This window comes from Ctenopharyngodon idella, chromosome 8, assembly GCF_019924925.1.
Source record: "Ctenopharyngodon idella isolate HZGC_01 chromosome 8, HZGC01, whole genome shotgun sequence".
NCBI lineage: Eukaryota > Metazoa > Chordata > Actinopteri > Cypriniformes > Xenocyprididae > Ctenopharyngodon > Ctenopharyngodon idella.
In genome coordinates, this window is record NC_067227.1 from 17218542 (window position 1) to 17233490 (window position 14949).

The window sequence follows — 14949 nt, forward strand, 5'->3', positions numbered from 1 at the left end:
GGAACACCCAGAGGGTGAGTAAATGATGACAGAATTTTCATTTTTGGGTGAACTATCCCTTTAATAGACACGCACGCGGCAGCCATTGTAAGTCCACAAGACTGTAAGTGCATATGAAGTTTGCCATTTGGGACAGGGCCACTGACGCTGGAATTGTAGGTCACATGACAATGAAAACATGACAAATGTAGTATGTCAAAATTACATTCATACTACACACATTCATAGTATCTAGAATGTACTATTTTGACAGTTGTGAAGCAAGTACTTATTAAATAAAAAACACTTGTATAGCCTAAATAAAAATTAAGAGCAAATTCAATAGCCTAAGAAAAAAATCTTAAAAGTGGAAATGAACACTAATATCTATTCAATTTAAGCATTAATTGTTAAATAACCAATTTCCATCAATTTGGCAAATCAATTTTGAATGTCCAAGAAAATGCAAAAAAAAAAAAAAAAAAAAAAATCATGTTTCACTGTCTACGTGGAATGTAGCATCCCTGCAGTTTAAAGGGACAGTTCACACAAAAATGAAAATTCTGTCATCATTCATTCACCCTCATGTCGTTCCACACCTGTAAAATAAGATTTTTTTTTCCCATTTATTATTATTATTTTTTGTATTTTGCAGAAGAAAGAAAGTCATACAGGTTTGGAATGGCATTGGTGAGTAGAAATGATTGTTTGTTCTGATGCACAGAAGACTGTCAAGGCTTTGTTTGTACAGTCTGTGCCCTTGAGGTGATGCTTCCTCAGCATGACAAACAGTCATCAGAGCTTATCCACATCCTGTTTACACCATCACAAAAGACTAAAACCAAGAGTACAGTTCTCTATCTTACACACACGCTAACATACTTGGTCACCAAACCACCAAATGAATGGACAAAACGTAAAAGGTAAGAATTATTCGTTGGCCTTGTTTGAATCACTATTACCCCGCAGGAGTCTTTCAGCTCTAGGCATTTCATAGCTGTCTGACATTTGAGAGGTGTCAATAACCGCTGGTTCTGCTTTACTTGGCTTGAGTACTGCCCACACTAACTCAACATAGTAGCCCACTAGAGTTGCCACTTTATGCTTTAACGTAACTTAAATGTTGCTGTTTAACAGTAACTTAAATGAATATAAGTGACATGCAGATAATATAATCAACAGATTACGTATTTTACTACAAACTACACCCGTAACGTAAACTAGCCTATTTAATCACACCGCATACGTTTTGTGAGACCGAGCGCCATCTTGTGGTAATACATACAAACGTTGTAAGTAAATAAAAACATGATTATTTTCAAACAAAAACAAATAAATAGATGTTTTTGCTGACTGTTTTAGCCTAAACCTCAGTATTTCAAGCGCACGTGAAAGACTCAACTGATCAACATAAAGTTATATGAGGTTATTAAAAGAATGCAAAATAGAAAGGTTGAGAGATTTTTATAGTTTCTCGCATCTTTTGGACACACCAACGAAGGTAAGACAAACCTATTTTTGTTTTGAACGATAACTGAAAATATTAAATACATATTTTCACCCCACCATAATAAGTGTATAAATAAACATAAATACTCTGATAAAGGTGATTCATTCCTCATTGAAAATGGATTACTTTAGGCTTAAAATTCAGGTAATAAATAAATAAATAAAACAAATGAATGAATTTGAAAAAGGATAAAGGATGCAAAAGATATTGAATATATTTTTGTTATTAATGATATTATATTATTGTATTTAAAAATGAATAAAAACTTTTTTAAATTAAAGTATGTATTAATTTAATTCAGGTGAGCTAATGATATGTGTATAAAATAATTACAGTATATAAAAAATTAATAAAAAAAATAATTAGAATAATTTGCAATTAACATATGGTAGTATAGCTTCTCATTCTGAGCATCCTCTGACAGCTTGGCTGGCCGCTGCCCCTCTTCTATGTCTTAAGTTACATGGCTCGCTCAGCACTTTGGCTGGTGTTGCTGTACTGCACACTCCTGCATTCCCCCAGCTACTGTAGCACTTTAACCAAAGCTGACCTAGAAGAACTGGAGAAGATCAGCACCTGGGTCATCAAACGCAGCTTTCCCTGCAGTACCACCTGCGGGCTTGGCATTCGTACTCAAGAGCTCTGCCCAATCAGGGGGACCAGGAACATCTCCAGCACTTCCTGCAAGCTGAGGACCGTCCGCTGCCTAGACACCTGGCAGTGTGGGCTGAAGACCCAAACAGCAACTGCAGGTCAGCGTCTGGTGCTTGACTGCTTAGAGGAAGTGATGGAAGCCATGGGCCGCTTTGCTTTTGTGGTGTCTTGGCGCTTCGCCCGTGGAGTCATCACCTCTGATGACTCGTTATTCACCCGCTATGAAGTCCTTAGCCTGGACAAGGTGGTGCTAGACCCTCTCAGGGAAGAGGATTCTGGGACATACCGCTGTGACGTACTGGACACCGGCAAACGAAGAGTGAAAAGAATGTATAAAGGGGTGAAGGTGTTATCTCCCAATGAACTGAGTTTAGACTTTGCTAAAGGTCTGATTCATTGGGAAGACCCTGAGAGCCTGATTTCTAACATCACTACCAAAGGAAACATGTATCCCAGCAGCACTGTCCGAAACATGGCGTTGATAAGCGTGTCCATATCTGCTGTTATGGCGGCGGTCATCTTTCTACTCTTGTGGGGTTTATACCAAAGAAGACCCAGAAGAACAGCTCAACTTTCCCAGGACAACATTTGAATATTAAAAAGTCAAATGAATTCCCAGATTTCATTTTTTTAATCATAATTTACTAAATCACTGATTAATAGATGTGTTAAGAATAAATTTGACCATGTCACAAACGCGTGGGATTGAAAAACATGTTCAAACTACAGTGTACTATTTATAGAGCAGAGCTGTTAATGAACTGTTTATGAGGGATTCACATGCACATTTGTGTACAAAGGGACAAACAAATCACTTCATCAACCATGGGTCAAGGGGTCACAGGTTCCTAATTTGGATCCTAGTAAATTATCCTAAGTTCCTTAAAGGTGCAATAGGTAAAGTATGCCCATATCCTGATAGCAATCAGTATGTTAAGCGGTATGAATGTATTTTTATAAATATTTATCGTCTGTGGAAGGCATGGGACCATAAAATGTTTGTTCAATCATTGCATTCGGTCCGAATGAAATGATAGCATGTGTTCCATCTCAGTCAACATGTGTTTGCATACAACTGCACAGCCTGTTCACGCAGACATCATACGTCACCAGCGCGTTCACGTATGCTGTGCAGACAGAGCGAGAATGACAGGCAAACAGCAACAACTTAACTTTAGTTTAGTAGTACTGTTACTCTAAGTTTTCTCACCGGTGAATGACACATGATGTAATCCAATAACGTTGTCTCTGGTCGTCTCGCTTCTGGTCTGTATGTGTTCACGTGTTTTGGAGGAGGCGTGGCTTTAGACAGCGATTTGCAGGGAGGGTGGGATCACATGCTTTCAATGCTAGCAGGCTAAAGTTAACATTTCTCAGATAACCTATTGCACTTTTAACTTGTACTTACAGCAGCCCTACTTTAAGAGAAACACATAATACATTACAGCACTGGTTGACTTCAAGACCCCCCCATTGGTTAAGACAAAAATAGAAAATTAGCCATGATGATAAAAAAAAAAATTATATATATAATTATACATGTGTATATGTATATATGTATATGTGTGTATATATATATATATATATATATATATATATATGTATGTATGTTTTTAGTGGGGGGGGGGGTCTTTCTTTAGAATGTTCTTAAAATGTGTCAATACCCCCTAGTTGAGAATCACTGTTTTTTACTCACCCTCAAGTTGTTCTAAACCTTTATGAGTTTCTTTGTTCTGTTGAACACAAAAGAATGTATTTTGAAGAATGTGGGTAACCAAACAGTTTCTGATCCCCATTGACTTCCACAGTATTTTTCTTTTCATACTATGGAAGTCAAATGGGGACCAGCAGCTGTTTGGTTACCCACATTCTTAAAAAGATCTTCTTTCGTTGTCAACAGAACAAAGAAACTCATATAGGTTTAGAACAACTTGAGGGTGAGTAAATGACAGAATTTTCATTTTTGAGTGAACTATCCCTTTAATGGCTCGAGTCAAAAGATATGACCAGATATAAATCTGTCTTTCAATTGAAGCTTGTGGGAAGTTTGATAACTCAGAAAACTAAGCAAAGTTATTATTCAGGTCTGCAGCCCAAACATGTAGGACAAGTTATATGCTGAAGTTTAATACCTAGTTTAGGTTTCTCAACAGAGGGGAAAAAAAAGGTCTTAGCAAACACACCTAATAAGGGGGGAAAAGGAACAGAAGAGTCTCACACACAAGTAAATGAACTGGTGTTTTATTCAGGACGTTTTACAGGTCAAAGTGTGCCCACGCCTCAAAAACAAACTCTCTATCAGACAAATAAACCAGTGAAAGGTGCTCTGTGAGCATAGGAAAAATCCACAAACACTCTACAACTCATATTTAAGGCAGGGAGAGGACAAACGCCCACCTCCCACAGCAGAATGTGACATCAGTGAAAACAGGAGCCGTGTTCACAAACCCTTCAGAAGCAGGAATGCTGCTTCTTGATCAGCTTTGCATTTGTGATCTGCATGAACAGCAATAAATCTGAGAACTCCTGCATGGATAGTTTGTGGGCATTAGCGCCGGTTTGAATAAACTCCTTTATACACATTGGTGTAATTATTTCTTTAGCTCTAAGCAAGTAAATAGACTTCAAAAATCTTCAGACTAGTCTACATCTGGTTAAGTGTGAAAAAAGTTGCTGAAAGAATTACAAATTCTCGTACAGGCAAACAACAGAACAGTCATTCAGTGAGTATATAACAACAAGTGTGTGTGTGTGTGTGTATACTTTAAATATACATAAAATTACAACTAGCAAAAGGTGCATTGTTCATCTTCAAGAAAAAAAAAAAAATGTCCTTTTTCCTCATTCAAAGACAACGTCCTCACTCTAGGACAAGGATGCAAGCAAGAAACCTACAGAAAAACAAGTGAGAATTTAAAACAGGCATTCTCTCTTTATGATCATGATCTTTATGATCATTTTCAGCATGTGAGATACAGCAACAAGAGATATAAAGCAGTCCAGCCAGTGATCTGCTTCTTGTAGACAGTGTATAATTCCACCAAGCCATCAATCATAAGCGATAACCATGAAATCACCCCAACATATTCTTGATACTAGAATAAGGGGAACAAATAAAGCAGCACAGAACTTCACAAACTCATTCATAGCTCTTTGACTTGTCCAGCACACGTGAAAACATGCAACAGAACGACCCTCACCTCAGACAGAAAATCTCCAGCCAGAACTATTATATATTTACAAAAAATAATAACAAAACACATCCAGACCAAAGATGGTCACATATTGCTCCAAGGATAAAAACGCACTATTCAAACATGATTTCATGCTACTTTCCATATCATTTGTAGCATTCTGGGATACAGTAATGTTATTTGAGATATTACTCAAGCAGTATATTGTGTTCACTGGCTGCTCAACTCGACATATATCAACAAGCACTTCTGCATACAAAACCTTTGTCATGCTGTGTGCAGCATAAAATCTAGTCGCCAAATCATTCACTCAAGCATTTAGGCGAATCTCAGGCCATTCTTAAGCAGCCGATTCTAAATGAATGCAACTTCTAGAAGCCTCTTTTAATCTTCAAGATACATTCAATTTGGTCACAGAAAGACGACATATGGGTCCTGATTGTAGAAATACGATTCAGTCATTCACTGTCTGCGAATCTCGCACACTTCTGAAAATCATTCTTGCACTCGTTTGATTTGTACAAAGTCAGCCATCGCTAGCAACATGCTGATACAAGCAGCTTCAGTAATGCAGACTGACTGGAACCATATGGAATTAATATTTTGCTACGAGTTTAGTTGCTAGCTGCTTAAGACAAAGTATAAGCTTGCTAATTAATGCTGTATGAAAGCCAAAGCCTCCATGACCAAACAACATAGAGATTCAAGCCCATAAAGCTGATTAAAAGTGGCGTCTCTTTGGTAGTATAAAAAAATTTGCATTGAACATTTCATCCCCACAAAATGGAAGACTCGATCAAATTCAAATCCCTGAATAGTGTTGCTATTCTCCTCAAGATGCAAGAAATGTTGCTTTGTTCCCCAAACTTCAGCAATGAGCCCTATTAAGAAAAACAAAAGCATTAGCACCAAGCAACTTCTGAATCAGTCAGTGGCTGAAACTAGCCATTATATAAACAAATGCTGGTCCATAGAGATTGCTTGGTTATTGACATGAGCTGGTGAAGTTTCCTGATATGCTGTTGATGAACAATTTGGTTTGATTGGCAAATGCATTCATGATGTTTCTGCTGGTATAAGAAGGATCCGAGCACAAGGCAACATCTGCAGCTTTGAGGGTTCGTATGAATCACGTTCAGATCCGACTGACTATGAAGCCCTGTGTTTTGCCATTGTCACAGATCTTGGATGGCGAGCATAACAAGAGAAGGAATTTCCATGAAACAGAGGAAAGTAATGTCTTTAAAAGAATGAATTTTCAAAAAAATCCATCTTAATTAAAACTAAGGATGTTTTCAATGTGTACAGCAGATGTGGACACGAAAAAGGCTGAGATGGGGATTTTACCACAAACGCTAGTTCTCCGAAATGGTAAATCGATGATCCACCAGTGCTAATGCAGATAAAATCAATTATGGTTGCAGGAGATCTAACTAGCTTCCATTCAAGCCCTTTTTTTTTTTTTTTTTTTTTTAACCAGTGTCAGTGTACGAAAATATCTCCATTCCAAAATGTACAAAATCTGGCAACCTGAAAGACAATTACCTCAAATCATAAATCCTTAAGATTGAAAAAAGGAAAAGGGTGAAGTGAGTACATTTAGGGTGTTAGAGGAAAAGAAGCCCTTAGGTATGACTCTGAACGTGTCCTTCTACGGACTGAGTGCGGGTGGAGTCCACATCCATTAATGAGTCATGGTCGAGTGAATCAAAACAGGAAACGGATGATGCAAGATCCTTCAGATGCGAGGAGGAGCGATGGAGAACGTCTCCTTGTGGAAAAAAACAACCACTGCAAGAGTGCAGTATGTCATCAAATCCCATCAAAGCCTATCTTTTCCCAGTTTTCATGTACGATGGGATGCCTCCTCGTGCAGTCAGCCCCTCAAAGCGCTTGTAGGTGTAGTTGATGAACACCCAGTCTTTACTCTTCAGATCTGCCTCAGTGTGGTTGGACACAGGAGGAGCTTTAGAGAGAGAGAAAGGAAGTGAGGGAGTAATGTTATTATATAGTTCTGAAATACATGTGATGTATTTCAGTAAGCATAACTGAAGTGACTAAAAACGAACCTGAAGGCTGGAGGATGTCTGAATCTGGGAACTCGTCAAAGTTGGAGGTGTCGTCAATGCTTTTGATCTCAATGGGAATTGCCGCTGGTCTCTCCCTAGAAAGAAAAAAAAAACCATCAGCTGTGTTTAGAATTGAACATCCATACTATTCTTAATATTCTTAAGAAATGAATAAAAATTAAAAGATGCAATAAAATTTCCACTATATGGAGAAAAATTCTGGAATGTTTTCCTCAAAAACCTTTCTTTTCGACTGAAGAAAAAAGACAAACATCTTGGATGACATGGGGGTGTGTAAATTATCAGGAAATTTTAATTCTAAAGTGAACTAATCCTTTAATTTATATATTTGTCTACATGAGTTATACCTGATATGATCATAGTCCACCCCCTCAAAGAAAGGGTTAGTCTTGATCTCCTCCACTCCAGTGGCTCCAATCCTGTGCTCACTTTCACAACAGAACCTAAAACAACAGAACATCAGGTGAACACTGAAGAAAAAAAAAAAAAGAGATGGCTAAAAATTAACCATGTCTCAAAATGTAGGTTAGCAGCATGGTTAATCAAAGCAAAATGCACTGGGATGAGAAAAGAGGCAAGAATTCCAGGTAAGAGTATAAAATAAAGGCACGGCAAAAAAAGATGAAAATAAAGCCCAATAAAAAGGGGAAGAGAGAATTATAAGCAGTGAAAGAGCTAAACCTGAGAATCAGATCCTTGGCCTTCTCTGAAATTGGGACCTCAGGTGGAAAGGTTAAAGTTTCCCGCCAGTTCATCACTTTCCTGTAAGTTTCCTGAGGCGTCTCAGAGCAAAATGGAGGGTAACCTGAAAAACACCCAGACAAACACTTTAGCCATATAATCAAAATAAACAAACTTACTTTATTTACAAACCAAAAATTCAACTCACCTATCAGCATTTCATACATAATGACACCCAAACTCCACCAATCACAGAGCTTGTTATACCCATTTTGCATAAAGACTTCTGGGGCGATGTAGTCAGGGGTTCCAACAGTGGAGAAGGCCTGAAAAAGGCACCTTTAATACTCATTGACCCAACACAATAAAAACTGAGATCGAGAATATAAAGGATTACACAAGACTACATCGCAACACTCCCACACTACTTTTACAATCATCAACTGCCATATTAAGAGCACACTGATTTCCCAATAACTTCTTGCAAAGGCTCTTCTTGCAACACTGAATCTATCTGTACCCACCCACCCACTATTTGTAGGACAGTATTGGGTCAATAGGAAACCCTTACCAACTGTCTCCTGTTTCGCTTCCATGTTTCTGCTTTCCTCTTTGAGTTCATGTTCTGGAACGCTGAAGAAGAATAAAGTTACTGCGACAGAATCAGCCACGCAATCTCTTCATTACGTCATATACACTGCTGTTAACATTTTTAGGGTCACTAAGTTATTAATACTTTTATTTAGCAAGGATGCATTAAATTGATAAATATGTAAAGACATTTATAGTTTTACAAAGATTTCAATTTCTAAAGGACTTTGTCACACTGAAGACTGAAGTAATGAGTGCTGAAAATTCAGCTTTGCAACCACAGAAATAAACAACATTATATATTAAAAATTATTTGAAATTTAAATAATATTTCACAATATTATAGTCTTTACTGTATTTTGAATTGAATAAATTCAGCCTTGGTGAGTGGGAGACAAAAACTCCTTTTAGAAACAAGAGCATAAAGCAAAGACATGAATGTAATATGGTATATGAAACTTTAGTATTAATACCAGAATGAGAGATGTTTGTCTGCTTACTGAAGTCGCTGGGAAGGCTATGATTGAGGTTTCTGTAAAACTCTGTGCGGTGAGCTTTCTTCAGACCAGTGCATAAGCCAAAATCAGACAACTTCACGTGGCCCTGAAAGCAAAATGACACTGTGAATGAGAATTGCTCTTTCTATCAAGGCAATGTGACCCTGCTAGGCTTTTAAATTGAACTTAAGAGTTGCATATAGGGAGGTCACAATTCATTGACAAATATAGCTACCTATATTTTTCTAAATAATGTGACGTTTCAAAAAAATTATTTAAAAAGGTCTAAAATTATTTTGCTAAAAATTATAAATTCATGAAATAATCTGTGTGTGTGTGTGTGTGTTCTTGTATACATGGTTTATGAGGACACAAATGTGTTTAATGACATGGGTATTACAATGTAAACATGGTTTATGAGGACACTTATGCAGACAGTTTTCTATGATGGGTAGGGGAAGTGTAGGGGGACAGAATATACAGTTTGTACAGTATAAAAACCATTACATCTATGGAGAGTCCCCGTAAACCATATATACAAGTATGTGTGTGTGTGTGTGCGAGTGTGCGCGCGCATGTGTTTTCTTACTCTTGAGTCCAGCAGCAGGTTGTCTGGTTTGATGTCTCTGTGGATGAAGCCCAGCTGGTGAATGGAGTCAATAGCCAGTACAGTCTCAGCAATATAAAACTGTGTGGCCTCCTCCGTTAAAGTGTCTTTCTTCATCAGCAGAGTCATCATATCACCTGGGCAAAAACACACGCACACAGTCAAATTTGGTGCCATAATCATGATGGTAATGTTTCTCTGAAATCAACCCAGTTTTACCTCCAGGCAGAAACTCCATGATGAGGTAGAGATTCATCTTATCCTGAAAGCTGTAAAACATCTTGACCACCCACAGACTGTCTGCCTCTACAAGGATGTCCCTTTCTGCTCGAATATGACCAACCTTGAACAGAAAACAGAGACCTGTTAACAAGACTAAGAAACTTAAATGTCATATGTGGACATATGTGACTCCATCAGTGAAATCTCACCTGCTCTTTCTCAAGCATATCAGCCTTGCGCAAGATTTTCATGGCATAAACGTGTCCCGTGTCCTTCTTCTGAACTAGCCGCACCTAGAGAGAGAAAGTGCATTTTAATCACAAAACACACTACATTTCAAAAGTTTGTAAGATTTTTGAAAGTGTTCTCTTATGCTTATAAAGGCTACATTTATTTGATTAAAAATACAGTAAAAACAGTAATATTGTGATATAATATTACAAATTAAAATAACTGTGTACTAATTTAATATATCATAAGGTAAACTGAATTGTCAGAAGCCATTCCTCCAGTCTTTAGTGTCATGTGATGCTTCAGAAATTATTCTAATATGCTGATTCGCTGCTCAAGAAACATTTCTTTATTTATTACCAATGTTGAAAACAGTTGCAGTGTTTAAAATTTTTGAGGAAAACATGATCATTTTTTCCAGGATTCTTTGATGAATAGAAAGCTCAAAAGAACATTTATTTGAAATAGGTATCTTTTGTAACATTGTACATCTTTGTTTGTAATTGCAATGTCGTTTGATTAACGCATCCTCGCTGAATAGAAAAAAAATTCACAAAAAGTTTGTATTTCTTACAAAAAAATCGTACTGACCCAAAACTTTGGAATGGTAGAGTATATATAGTGTATAAATGCCTCACAACTATATGGACAAAACCCCCAAAACTTTTATTTTGAATTGGTGTATTGATGTCTTTAACAGAAAGAAAGTCATACCTCTCCGAAAGCTCCACGGCCAATCACTTTGAGCGACTCAAAGTCCTCTAATCCAAGCCGTGTTCGTTTAAGACGAAGAAACTCAGTCTCTTTCCTAGCATGCTCAGACCGGCGGATGCGCTTCTGCAGGACCAGAAAAAGTACACATTAAATCAACCGATCACATGAAATTACATTCTTTTAACAAAACCACCAGTGTCTAGATCAAGACTTTTGTAAATGTAAGCAAGGCGCTGCTTTTAGAAAAAAGCAGTATTTCAGAAAAGCTCACCTCTTCATCAGCTAGGCCCTCTTGATCCATAACCTTTTCCAGTTTTTGCTGCCTGTAACAGATAAAAAATGCCTTTTAGACATGTGATGAAACACTAGAACCAAGCGGTAGTTGTTTCATCAGTCCAACGAAAGGTGTGGTCGTCTAGTCTGACATCATCTTAAGAGGGATGGAACAGTCCATATCAAAGTGCCCCTGGAATTTGGGAGGTTCTTTGAAGAAACACAATGGGTGCAAACGACAGACAGTCGTCTCGCCATATTCACCCAAACCTAAAGTATGTGAGGAATTACATGTATTCGCCCAAATGCTTAGTGAATCATTTAGACCTGCCAAACCTGTTCACTAGTGAAAGTTACAAAACCACATTAGAGAAATTATTGCTTAAGTCCTAAATATTTCTCACTCATTTTAACCAATATGTGAGCTACAAGAAGTTTTCGATGGAAAAATAAAGTCTATACTTAAAAAGTAACAAAAAAGTTCTTGAATTTTTGGTTCTCACCTCATTTCTCTTTCCTCATGCTGTGATATCAGGTTGCTATAATAATTCTCCAGTGTCACTTTGGCCATGGTGACCCGTTCCTTAGTGTGGTTGCTCATCGAGGAGCAGGACGTCTGACTTGTCATCGCCATGGTTAACTGGACAGGAAAAACATGGACAGTGTTTATTGCTACAAACATGAGTCCAGGGTATCTTGACACTTATGCGTTGTTTTCTCTTAATGTATTTTATTCACATTAATAAATTTTCCTGTACATTAAACTAATTAGAGCTTTGCATCTGACGTGGCTAGATACAATGCCTCCCTGTGTTTAATTTTTGACAGGGGTTTTCAAACTTTTAGATGTAATGGACCCCCCAAAGATGATTATACTCATGCAAGGAACCCCTTATCCTAACAATTAAAAGGTAGCTATATATTTTCATGTAAATAGACTCAATTTATACTGTGAAAAATGTATATAAAAAGGGTCAAATATTTTGTAATTTCTTTTTTAAATATATTTTAAATTATTACTTTTTTCCCCCACTCACTACAGTACTGTACTGTTAGATGTATTCATTCCCTTGCGGCCCCGGACCCCAATTTGAAAACCCCTGATCTATGACACGGGTACAGAAGGCTGCTGGTTCACATCAAAATGATCATTTCTTTCCATTAACAGCTTCACAAGGGCTTCTTGTGCAGGTATTCAGTTAAAGGCAGCATTTAACAACAGCTACAACATTCAACTTCCCAGAAAATCCACGCCTGTAAAGTCTGACTGGCCCTTTGTTGAGCCTTGGCCAAAACAAGCATTAAGATACTGGCTAAAGACGTACATCTGCTTTACTCTGCTTGGAAAATCAAACAAACGCCATATTTAACATCTGACTCAACTTCCACAGCTGATGTCACCGAGACTGAGGTCTCAGAGAAGAGTTTGCAGACAGCAAGGGGAATTACACTCTGAATAAATCGTGTGACAAATGAAAGTTGGCAAAGAAAATCAGAACAAAAACAGTAATGACATGAGAAACACTTAATACTATTAAAAATAACGGAAAACGACTACAGAGTACAGACAGAAAAGCAAACAGACTGACAAAATACTAAAAAAAGTACAGAAAGTTTGTCATCGCTTTTAGTGGGTTTGTGTATTTAGCATTTATGCAAGTTTAAAAGCAAAACTAAGACTTAAAAAATTCTTAATAAATCAAAGACTAACAACTACAAGCCCAAAGAGAAAGTATGAAAAGTAAAAACACAGAAACTAATATCAGTAGTGTAGTAAGACTGTCAGTCTGCTAGCAGCAGTCGCTAACTGTCTGTTCAGACTCATCTGCTCTCATAGCAAAGTGTGAAACGGTTAAAATCCAGTTTAATTTCTAAAAAGAACTCAAGAGACTTTGTCAAAGTATAAGCAACTATCGAAAACAAAACTATAATTTTCTGGTAAACATCCTGTTAGTTTGAAAAAATACTTGTTTGCTTACCTTCCACTCGACCTCAAACTGACTTGAGCTAGTGGAAGACGACGGACATTATTTCCTTCTTCCGGGTTGGTGCTTCAGTGAAAAAAAGGAACAAAACAAAAGTCCTCTTTCTGACCGCCATGCTGTAAAAATTGAATTTCTAAAATTTGACAAAATTAGCCAACCTTAATGTGATTAACTAACCTACTGAAAACTATCATCCTTTTTTTTCACCCATTCACTTTTTAATACAAATAACCACTTTGGCTATGCTTGCACACTCACAGCATAGTTCTTTCTGTTTCACTGGAAGGTAGCTAAACATTTTGAAATCCACTACTTGGAAGGACCATTTTTGTCACTTATCAAAAAAATAAAAATAAATAAATAAATAAAAGGTCTATTTATAGTGTCTAAGAAAAAAAAAAATCAAAGAATGAATGCATTTTAGCCAATATAAACCAGGGTTAGTTGTGACACAGTCAATATTTCCTAATAAAATTTATTATTAAGAATCAATTTCTGATTAGATGCATGCACAACATTCTTAATTACAAAAAAATTAGTAAAAATGTACAAAAATTATTATAGACTTTTGAAGCTAAATTTAAACTGTAAAAAAAAAAAAAAAAAAAACCTTTATTTAGTTCACTTGTCTGTCCAAAAACTATTACAGAATATGGTGATATTGGCATTTTAGTTTTGGAAAATATTTCACAAAGATATTCCGGTTTAAGAGAGCTTTTACGAAGGACTCTACAAGTTGAAACCACTGCTGTGATAACAACTCTGCTGTTCTATACATCACCATCTGAGGGAGCTGTTGTACAAAGAAGTATATCTAAGACGCTTCTAAGAGTGCAACCTTTACTAATATGCTAACTATACAACATAATTGAAATTCCAGCTATATTAATGTAACAACATAGTAATATAAGTGAATAACTTGGGTAAATTGAACAGACAATTAATTATCTAAATAATCCTGATTAAATTTGACTAATTTATTTTAATCTTTATTTACAGGGGAAAAGGACCAGCTTGCTAGCATGCTGTTTACAGCTGGTTTGTTGCTGGTCAGGCTGGTAGAAATGCTGACAAAAATGCTTGTCAACCAGCATGGTCTTTTTGATTAAGCTAGGTGGCCTCTTGGTAAGAAGCCTGGTGTGGACATCCTGCTAGTAACCAGAAGTGCTTGGTGAACAGATCATCATGACAAGTTTTTGCAACACACAAATTCGGAAGGATGAGGTACAGGGCGACACAACATCACCAATATTGCTACAATGACAAATTACATCACATTTAAATATTAGATCCACATATCTTATTATGCTGTGAGAAGTCAGCTATTGGTGTTAACTTGTCAAGAAAGCCGTGCAAATGAAGGAGATCTTTAAATAACGAGGATTTGAAACTTCTAGTTGCTATTGTTCCGGAAGAAGGACGTTTCTTTGCTGTGCTGCCTTACAAAGGCAAAACACAGCAAGTTTGCCTACACTAATACTGAGAAACATTCACATTGACAGCAGCCTAACCCTAAAATAACCTTTTTTTTTTTTTTTCATTGGAGGACATCCTCAGATGTTTTGATAATGAGGTTTTGTCAGATTTATCTCACTTTTGGGGAAAATGTTAAGTACATATACGCAAAAGAATACAATAGCCAAGTATGTATGTTACGCAAAGGGAAAGAAAGAGATGTGAGATTCAAAACATAGTTAAGAACAAGGCGGGGACAAACCGAA

The 14949-nt window shown here is 36.9% G+C and overlaps 2 protein-coding genes across 4 annotated transcripts; one reads left to right on the forward strand and one right to left on the reverse strand.

Moving 5' to 3' along the window:
* tmem81 (transmembrane protein 81) lies at positions 1–3835 on the forward strand. 2 transcript variants are annotated; one of them, XM_051903293.1, is made up of 2 exons: positions 1–1480; positions 1914–3835. In XM_051903293.1, exons 1-2 carry the CDS (start codon positions 1400–1402, stop codon positions 2733–2735), a joined length of 903 nt encoding a protein of 300 aa, XP_051759253.1. In that variant the 5' UTR covers positions 1–1399; the 3' UTR covers positions 2736–3835. The 2 variants fall into 2 exon arrangements, with proteins under 2 accessions (XP_051759253.1, XP_051759255.1); XM_051903295.1 differs by having other exon boundaries at positions 14–902.
* A 533-nt stretch (positions 3836–4368) lies between these two features.
* Positions 4369–13386, reverse strand: stk38a (serine/threonine kinase 38a). Of its 2 annotated transcripts, none has more exons than XM_051902083.1 (14): positions 13223–13386; positions 11747–11883; positions 11242–11293; positions 10971–11093; positions 10235–10318; positions 10023–10146; positions 9786–9940; positions 9200–9302; positions 8680–8741; positions 8317–8434; positions 8109–8232; positions 7775–7870; positions 7407–7501; positions 4369–7303 (listed from the first exon to the last, which is right to left on the reverse strand). In XM_051902083.1, exons 2-14 carry the CDS (start codon positions 11875–11877, stop codon positions 7167–7169), a joined length of 1404 nt encoding a protein of 467 aa, XP_051758043.1. In that variant the 5' UTR covers positions 11878–11883; positions 13223–13386; the 3' UTR covers positions 4369–7166. The 2 variants fall into 2 exon arrangements, with proteins under 2 accessions (XP_051758043.1, XP_051758042.1); XM_051902082.1 differs by having other exon boundaries at positions 9173–9302.
* Between the last annotated feature and the right edge of the window lie 1563 nt (positions 13387–14949).

Bases quoted from the DNA above. Each gene is read 5' to 3' on its own strand.
- tmem81 (XM_051903293.1), top strand. From the start codon at position 1,400: ATGAGGTTATTAAAAGAATGCAAAATAGAAAGGTTGAGAGATTTTTAT. The intron at 1,481-1,913 runs GTAAGACAAACC...ATCCTCTGACAG, and splicing joins TTTTGGACACACCAACGAAG to CTTGGCTGGCCGCTGCCCCT.
- stk38a (XM_051902082.1), bottom strand. From the start codon at position 11,877: ATGGCGATGACAAGTCAGACGTCCTGCTCCTCGATGAGCAACCACACT. The intron at 11,094-11,241 runs GTGAGCTTTTCT...CTGGTCCTGCAG, and splicing joins AGGGCCTAGCTGATGAAGAG to AAGCGCATCCGCCGGTCTGA. The intron at 9,303-9,785 runs GTAAGAAAACAC...TTTTGCTTTCAG, and splicing joins ACCTGCTGCTGGACTCAAGA to GGCCACGTGAAGTTGTCTGA.